Genomic DNA, 8,350 nt, shown 5'->3' with positions numbered 1-8,350 from the left:
CATAGCCCCCCATAGCCCACATAGCCCCCATAGCCCCCATAGCCCCACATAGCCCCTATAGCCCCCATAGCCCCCATAGCCCCCATAGCCCCCATAGCCCCCATAGCCCCCATAGCCCCTATAGCCCCCATAGCCCCCATAGCCCCTATAGCCCCCATAGCCCCTATAGCCCCCATAGCCCCCATAGCCCCTATAGCCCCCATAGCCCCTATAGCCCCCATAGCCCCCATAGCCCCCATAGCCCCCATAGCCCCTATAGCCCCCATAGCCCCCATAGCCCCCATAGCCCCCCATAGCCCCCATAGCCCCCATAGCCCCTATAGCCCCCATAGCCCCCATAGCCCCTATAGCCCCCATAGCCCCCCATAGCCCCTATAGCCCCCCATAGCCCCCATAGCCCCCCATAGCCCCTATAGCCCCCCATAGCCCCCATAGCCCCCCATAGCCCCCATAGCCCCCCATAGCCCCCCATAGCCCCTATAGCCCCCATAGCCCCCATAGCCCCCATAGCCCCCATAGCCCCCATAGCCCCTATAGCCCCTATAGCCCCCCATAGCCCCTATAGCCCCCCATAGCCCCCCATAGCCCCTATAGCCCCCATAGCCCCCCATAGCCCCCATAGCCCCCATAGCCCCTATAGCCCCCATAGCCCCACATAGCCCCTATAGCCCCCATAGCCCCCATAGCCCCCATAGCCCCCCATAGCCCCCATAGCCCCCCATAGCCCCTATAGCCCCCCATAGCCCCCATAGCCCCCATAGCCCCCCATAGCCCCCATAGCCCCCATAGCCCCCCATAGCCCCCCATAGCCCCCCATAGCCCCCATAGCCCCCATAGCCCCCCATAGCCCCCATAGCCCCCGTAGCCCCTATAGCCCCCATAGCCCCCATAGCCCCCCATAGCCCCCATAGCCCCCCATAGCCCCCATAGCCCCTATAGCCCCCATAGCCCCCATAGCCCCTATAGCCCCTATAGCCCCCATAGCCCCCATAGCCCCCATAGCCCCCCATAGCCCCCATAGCCCCCCATAGCCCCTATAGCCCCCGTAGCCCCCGTAGCCCCCATAGCCCCCATAGCCCCCATAGCCCCCATAGCCCCTATAGCCCCCATAGCCCCCCATAGCCCCCATAGCCCCCATAGCCCCCCATAGCCCCTATAGCCCCCGTAGCCCCCGTAGCCCCCATAGCCCCTATAGCCCCCATAGCCCCCATAGCCCCTATAGCCCCCCATAGCCCCCATAGCCCCCATAGCCCCCCGTAGCCCCCATAGCCCCTATAGCCCCTATAGCCCCCATAGCCCCCATAGCCCCCCGTAGCCCCTCCCAGGCCCCGCCCCCCGCCCCCTGGTGGCCGCGCACGCGCACTGCGCCGGGCCCATCCCGCGGCCGCGGACCCGCAGGTACCGGGGGGGGGGGGGACGTCGTGGGGGGTCGGGGGCGGAATTTGGGGAGGGGGCGGTGTCGGTACCGGCCCGGGGGGGGTCGGTCCCGGTGTCCCCCCCCCCCCCCCGGTCCTTCAGCTCCGTTATCCCCGGGCCGCGCTCCCTGCGCATCCCTCGGGCCCGGCCCCGGTGAGGGGGGGGGGATCCCATCCTGGGGACCCCTCCCCATTCCCGGCGACCCCTCCCCATTCCCGGGGGCGCATCCACGTTCTCGGGGACCCCTCCCCATCCCGGTGCCCCCCCCCCCCATCTCTATCCCGGTTCCTCCCTGCATCCCCATCCTCCCCTCCGCATCCCGGAGCCCCCTCCCCATCCCCGTCCCTCTCCCCATTCCCGGAGCCCCCTCCCCATTCCCGGAGCCCCCTCCCCATTTCCGAAGCCCCCTCCCCATTTCCGAAGCCCCCTCCCCATTCCCGGGGACCCCCAAGCGGCCCCCTCCCCATCTTCATCCCCACATCTCCATCCTGGTCCCTCCCAGCATCCCGATTTTCCCCAGCATCCCGAAGCCCCCTCCCCATTCCCGGGGACCCCTCCCCATCCCGGTGCCCCCATCCAGGTGCCCCCTCCCCATTCCCGGTGCCCCCATTCCGACGCCCCCTCCCAATCCCGGTGTCTCCATCCCCATCTCGGTGCCCCCTCCCCATTCCCGACGCCCCCTCCCCATCCCGAATCCCCCTCCCCATCCCGGAGCCCCCTCCCCATCCCGAATCCCTCTCCCCATCCCGGTGCCCCCATTCCCGGTGCCCCCTCCCCATTCCCGACGCCCCCTCCCCATTCCCGGTGCCCCCTCTCCATTCCCGGTGCCCTCTCCCCATTCCCGGTTCCCCATCCCGCTGCCCCCTCCCCATTCCCGACGCCCCCTCCCCATCCCGGTGCCCCCATCCCGGTGCCCCCTCCCCATTCCCGGTTCCCTCTCCCCATTCCCGACGCCCCCTCCCCATCTCGACGCCCCCTCCCCATCCCGACGCCCCCTCCCCATCCCGGAGCCCCCTCCCCATCCCCATCCTGGTGACCTCTCCCCATTCCCGACGCCCCCTCCCCATCCCGGTGCCCCCTCCCCATTCCCGACGCCCCCTCCCCATCCCCATCCTGGTGACCTCTCCCCATCCAGACGCCCCGTTCCCATTCCCGACGCCCCATCCCGGTGCCCCCTCCCCATTCCCGGTGCCCTCTCTCCATTCCCGACGCCCCCTCCCCATCCCGACGCCCCCTCCCCATCCCGCTGCCTCCTCCCCGTACCCCCGGCAGGCCGAGGTAGTGGAGGGGGCGGGGAGGGTCCAGCCCCCCTCAAACCCCCCCAAACCCTCCTCATCCTCCCCCCCCCAGGCCTCACCATGACCAAGGAGCGCGGGGGGGACCCCCCGGCGGGGGGGACGCCGCCCCCCGACCCCCCCAGCCCGGTGGTGGAGCGGCGCAAGAAGCCGATGGTTCATCCCGCAGCCCCCGCCCCCCTGCCCAAGGACTACGGTGAGACCCCCCCTCCCCAAAAACGGGACCCCCGAAAAGGGACAGGGAACCCCCCCCGAAAAGGGACCCCCCTCCCCAAGGGACAGGGACCCCCTCAAGGGACAGGGAACCCCCCCAGGGACAGGGAACCCCCCCAAAAAAGGGACCCCTCCTCCCAAAAAGGGACAGGGACCCCCCCAGAAAGGGATCCCCCTCTCCCCCTGAAAAGGGACAGGGAACCCCCCCAAAAAAGGGACCCCTCCCCCCCAAAAAAGGGACAGGGAACCCCCCCGAAAAGGGACCCCCCTCCCCAAGGGACAGGGACCCCCCCCCAGGGAAAGGGAAACCCCCCCAGGGACAGGGAAACCCCCCAAAAAAGGGACCCCTCCTCTCCGAAAAGGGACAGGGACCCCCCCGAAAAGGGACAGGGAACCCCCCCAGGGACAGGGAAATCCCCCAAAAAAGGGACCCCTCCCCCCCAAAAAGGGACAGGGACCCCCCCAGAAAGGGATCCCCCTCTCCCCCTGAAAAGGGACAGGGAACCCCCCCAAAAAAGGGACCCCCCTCCCCAAGGGACAGGGACCCCCCCCCAGGGAAAGGGAAACCCCCCCAGGGACAGGGAAACCCCCCAAAAAAGGGACCCCTCCTCTCCGAAAAGGGACAGGGACCCCCCCCAAAAAGGGACAGGGAAGCCCCCCGAAAAAGGGATCCCCCTCCCCTGAAAAGGGACAGGGAACCCCCCCCAAAAGGGGCAGGGAACCCCCCAAAAAAGGGACCCCTCCCAAGGGACAGAGAACCCCCCCCAAAAGGGTCCCCTCCCACCCCCAAGGGACAGGGAAAGCCCCAAAACCCACCTGGAAGGGAATTGAGGGGGGGGGGTCTCAGGTGGCTGATATGGGGTTGAGTAATGGGGGGCTTGACCCCCGACCCCCCCACCCCAGACACAGGGAGCCCCCCCCAGGTGCCAACGACCCCCCCCCACCACCCTCAGGGTGCAAAGGACCCCATGGGGACCCCCCAAAAATGCTGGGAGGGGTCTCTGGTGGCTGATCCAGGCCTGAGCATCCTGGGGGTGCGACCCCCCCTCTGTGACCCCCCCCAAGTGCCCAAATCCCCTCCCGGGACCCCAAATCCCCCATGGGGACCCCCCCAAAAACTTCCCCGAATGTTTCAGGGTGGGGTGGGGGGTGGTCCCTGTCCCTTGGGGGGGGGTCCCTGTCCCTTGGGGGGGTCCCTGTCCCCCTTTTGGGGGGGTTTCTGTGGTGGCTGATCCAGGCCTGGGCATCCTGGGGGTGCGACCCCCCCTTCCTGACCCCCCCCAAGTGCCCAAATCCCCTCCCGGGACCCCAAAACCCCCATGGGGACCCCCCATGGAAGGGCAGGGGAGGATCCTGGTGGGGTCCTGAGGGGGATTTGGGGGGGTCCTGAGGGGGTTTGGGGGGTTCATGAGGGGGTTTGGGGGGGTTTTAGGGGGTCCTGAGGGTGTTTGGGGTGATCCAAAAATGCTGGGAGGGGTCTCTGGTGGCTGATCCAGGCCTGAGCATCCTGGGGGTGCGACCCCCCCTCCGTAACCCCCCCCCAGTGCCCAAATCCCCTCCCGGGACCCCAAAACCCCCATGGGGACCCCCCCAAAAACTTCCCCGAATGTCTCAGGGTGGGGTGGGGGGTGGTCCCTGTCCCTTGGGGGGGGGTCCCTGTCCCTTGGGGGGGTCCCTGTCCCCCTTTTGGGGGGGTTTCTGTGGTGGCTGATCCAGGCCTGGGCATCCTGGGGGTGCGACCCCCCCTTCCTGACCCCTCCCAAGTGCCCAAATCCCCTCCCGGGACCCCAAAACCCCCATGGGGACCCCCCATGGAAGGGCAGGGGAGGATCCTGGTGGGGTCCTGAGGGGGATTTGGGGGGGTCCTGAGGGGGTTTGGGGGGTTCATGAGGGGGTTTGGGGGGGTTTTGGGGGGTCCTGAGGGTGTTTGGGGCGGTCCAAAAATGCTGGGAGGGGTCTCTGGTGGCTGATCCAGGCCTGGGCATTGTGGGGGTGTGGACCCCCCCTCGGTGACCCCCCCCAAGTGCCCAAATCCCCTCCCGGGACCCCAAAACCCCCATGGGGACCCCCCCAAAAACTTCTCCGAATGTCTCAGGGTGGGGTGGGGGGTGGTCCCTGTCCCTTGGGGGGGGTCCCTGTCCCCCTTTTGGGGGGGTTTCTGTGGTGGCTGATCCAGGCCTGGGCATTGTGGGGGTGCGACCCCCCCTTCCTGACCCCCCCCAAGTGCCCAAATCCCCTCCTGGGACCCCAAAACCCCCATGGAGACCCCCCCAAAATTCTGGGAGGGGTCTCTGGTGGCTGATCCAGGCCTGAGCATCCTGGGGGTGTGACCCCCCCTCCGTGACCCCCCCCAAGTGCCCAAATCCCCTCCCGGGACCCCAAAACCCCCATGGGGACCCCCCATAGAAGGGCAGGGGAGGATCCTGGTGGGGTCCTGAGGGGGATTTGGGGGGGTCCTGAGGGGGTTTGGGGGGTTCATGAGGGGGTTTGGGGGGGTTTTGGGGGGTCCTGAGGGTGTTTGGGGCGGTCCAAAAATGCTGGGAGGGGTCTCTGGTGGCTGATCCAGGCCTGAGCATCCTGGGGGTGCGACCCCCCCTCCGTGACCCCCCCCAAGTGCCCAAATCCCCTCCCGGGACCCCAAAACCCCCATGGGGACCCCCCAAAAACTTCCCCGAATGTCTCAGGGTGCGGTGGGTGGTGGTCCCTGTCCCTTTTGGGGTGGTCCCTGTCCCTTTTGGGGTGGCCCCTGTCCCCCTTTTGGGGTGGTCCCTGTCCCTTTTGGGGTGGTCCCTGTCCCTTTTGGGGTGGTCCCTATCCCCCTTTTTTTGGGGGGGGGGGGTTTCTATGGTGCCTGATCCGAGGCTGAGCATTTTTTGGGGTGCCCCCACCCCAAAACCCCCCCCAGCCTTCACCTTCTTCGACCCCAACGACGCCGCGTGCCGGGAGATCCTGCTGGACCCTCGGACCACGGTGGCCCAGCTGTTCGCCATCCTGCGCCAGTGGGTGCCGCAGGTGCAGCACAGCGTCGACGTCATCGGCAACGAGGTGGGCGCGGGGCGATTTGGGGGAGGGTCCTGAGGGGGTTTGGGGGAGTCCTGAGAGGGTTTGGGGGGTGTTTGAGGGGATCCTGAGGGGGTTTGGGGGGTCCTGAGGGGGTTTTGGGGGGATCCTGAGGGGGTTTGGGGGGGTCCTGAGGGGGTTTGGGGGAGTCCTGAGAGGGTTTGGGGGGTGTTTGAGGGGATGCTGAGGGGGTTTGGGGGGATGCTGAGGGGGTTTTGGGGGAGTCCTGAGGGGGTTTGGGGGGGTCCTGAGGGGGTTTTGGGGGTCCTGAGGGGATTTGGGGGATGTTTGAGGGGATCCTGAGGGGGTTGGGGGGGTCCTGAGGGGGGTTTGGGGGGTCCTGAGGGGGTTTGGGGAAGTCCTGAGGGGGTTTTGGGGGGTCCTGAGGGGGTTTGGGGGAGTCCTGAGGGGGTTTTGGGGGGTCCTGAGGGGATTTGGGGGGTCCTGGGTGGGTGGGAAGGGCAGGGGAGGATCCTGGTGGGGTCCTGAGGGGGTTTGGGGGAGTCCTGAGGGGATTTGGGGGTGTCCTGAGGGGGGTTTGGGGTGTCCTGAGGGGGTTTGGGGAAGTCCTGAGGGGATTTGGGGGGATCCTGAGGGGGTTTGGGGGAGTCCTGAGGGGGTTTTGGGGGGTCCTGAGAGGGTTTGGGGGGTGTTTGAGGGGATCCTGAGGGGTTTTGGGGGGATCCTGAGGGGGTTTTGGGGGGTCCTGAGGGGGTTTGGGGGGATCCTGAGGGGATTTGGGGGGTCCTGGGTGGGTGGGAAGGGCAGGGGAGGATCCTGGTGGGGTCCTGAGGGGGTTTGGGGGAGTCCTGAGGAGGTTTGGGGGGATCCTGAGGGGGTTTGGGGGAGTCCTGAGGAGGTTTGGGGGGATCCTGAGGGGGTTTGGGGGGGTCCTGAGGGGGTTTTGGGGGTCCTGAGAGGATTTGGGGGATGTTTGAGGGGATCCTGAGGGGGTTGGGGGGGTCCTGAGGGGGGTTTGGGGGAGTCCTGAGAGGATTTGGGGGAGTCCTGAGAGGATTTGGGGGGTGTTTGGGGGGATGCTGAGGGGGTTTGGGGGGGTCCTGGGTGGGTGGGAAGGGCAGGGGAGGATCCTGGTGGGGTCCTGAGGGGGTTTGGGGGGATGCTGAGGGGGTTTGGGGGGTCCTGAGGGGGTTTGGGGGAGTCCTGAGAGGATTTGGGGGGATCCTGAGGGGGTTTGGGGGAGTCCTGAGGGGATTTGGGGGGTCCTGGGTGGGTGGGAAGGGCAGGGGAGGATCCTGGTGGGGTCCTGAGGGGGTTTGGGGGAGTCCTGAGAGGATTTGGGGGGATCCTGAGGGGGTTTGGGGGAGTCCTGAGGGGGTTTGGGGGGTCCTGAGGGGGTTTTGGGGGTCCTGAGAGGATTTGGGGGATGTTTGAGGGGATCCTGAGGGGGTTGGGGGGATCCCTAGGGGGTTTGGGGGGGTCCTGAGGGGATTTGGGGGGTCCTGAGGGGGTTTGGGGGAGTCCTGAGGGGGTTTGGGGGGTCCTGAGGGGGTTTGGGGGAGTCCTGAGGAGGTTTGGGGGGATCCTGAGGGGGTTTGGGGGAGTCCTGAGGGGGTTTGGGGGGTCCTGAGGGGGTTTGGGGAGGTCCTGAGGGGGTTTTGGGGGTCCTGAGAGGATTTGGGGGATGTTTGAGGGGATCCTGAGGGGGTTGGGGGGGTCCTGAGGGGGTTTTGGGGGGTCCTGAGGGGGTTTGGGGGGTGTTTGGGGGTGTCCTGAGGGGGTTTGGGGGGGTCCTGATGGGGTTTGGGGGGTCCTGGGTGTGTGGGAAGGGCAGGGAAGGGTCCTGGGGGGATCCTGAGAGGGATTTGGGCGGAGCCTGAGGAGGTTGGGGGGGTCCTTGGTGGCACTGGGGTGTCCCTGGTGGCACTGGGGTGGCACTGGGCTGGCACTGGTGTCACTGGGGTGGCACTGGGATGGCACTGGGGTGGCACTGGTGTCACTGGGGGGTCACTGGGGTGTCCCTGGGTGTCCCTGGTGGCACCGGGATGGCACTGGGGTGGCACTGGGGTGTCCCTGGTGGCACCGGGGTGGCACTGGGGTGTCCCTGGTGGCACTGGGGTGTCCCTGGGGTGTCCCTGGTGGCACTGTGGTGGCACTGGTGGCACTGGGGTGTCCCTGGGGTGTCACTGGGGTGTCCCTGGTGGCACTGGGGTGTCCCTGGTGGCACTGGTGTCACTGGGGTGTCCCTGGGGTGGCACTGGGGTGGCACTGGTGTCACTGGGGTGTCCCTGGGGTGTCCCTGGTGTCCCTGGTGGCACTGGGGTGTCCCTGGTGGCACTGGTGTCACTGGGGTGTCACTGGGGTGGCACTGGGGTGTCACTGGGGTGGCACTGGTGTCACTGGGG

At 67.7% G+C, this 8,350-nt stretch overlaps 1 protein-coding gene across 1 annotated transcript in view; it reads left to right on the top strand.

Moving 5' to 3' along the window:
* Positions 1–2,774: 2,774 nt before the first annotated feature.
* Positions 2,775–8,350, top strand: part of CLIP3 (CAP-Gly domain containing linker protein 3) — a gene marked incomplete at both ends in the record, with an annotated part of 30,286 nt that continues 24,710 nt past the window's right edge. Inside the window, 2 exons of the mRNA XM_082299665.1 lie at positions 2,775–2,907; positions 5,830–5,969. Of these exons, the coding sequence (XP_082155791.1) occupies positions 2,775–2,907; positions 5,830–5,969 (273 nt within the window). The remainder of the gene's footprint in view (positions 2,908–5,829; positions 5,970–8,350) is intronic.

Source organism: Coloeus monedula, assembly GCF_965178545.1.
Source record: "Coloeus monedula genome assembly, chromosome: 33".
Lineage (NCBI taxonomy): Eukaryota > Metazoa > Chordata > Aves > Passeriformes > Corvidae > Coloeus > Coloeus monedula.
This window is presented reverse-complemented; position numbering and strand designations above follow the sequence as displayed.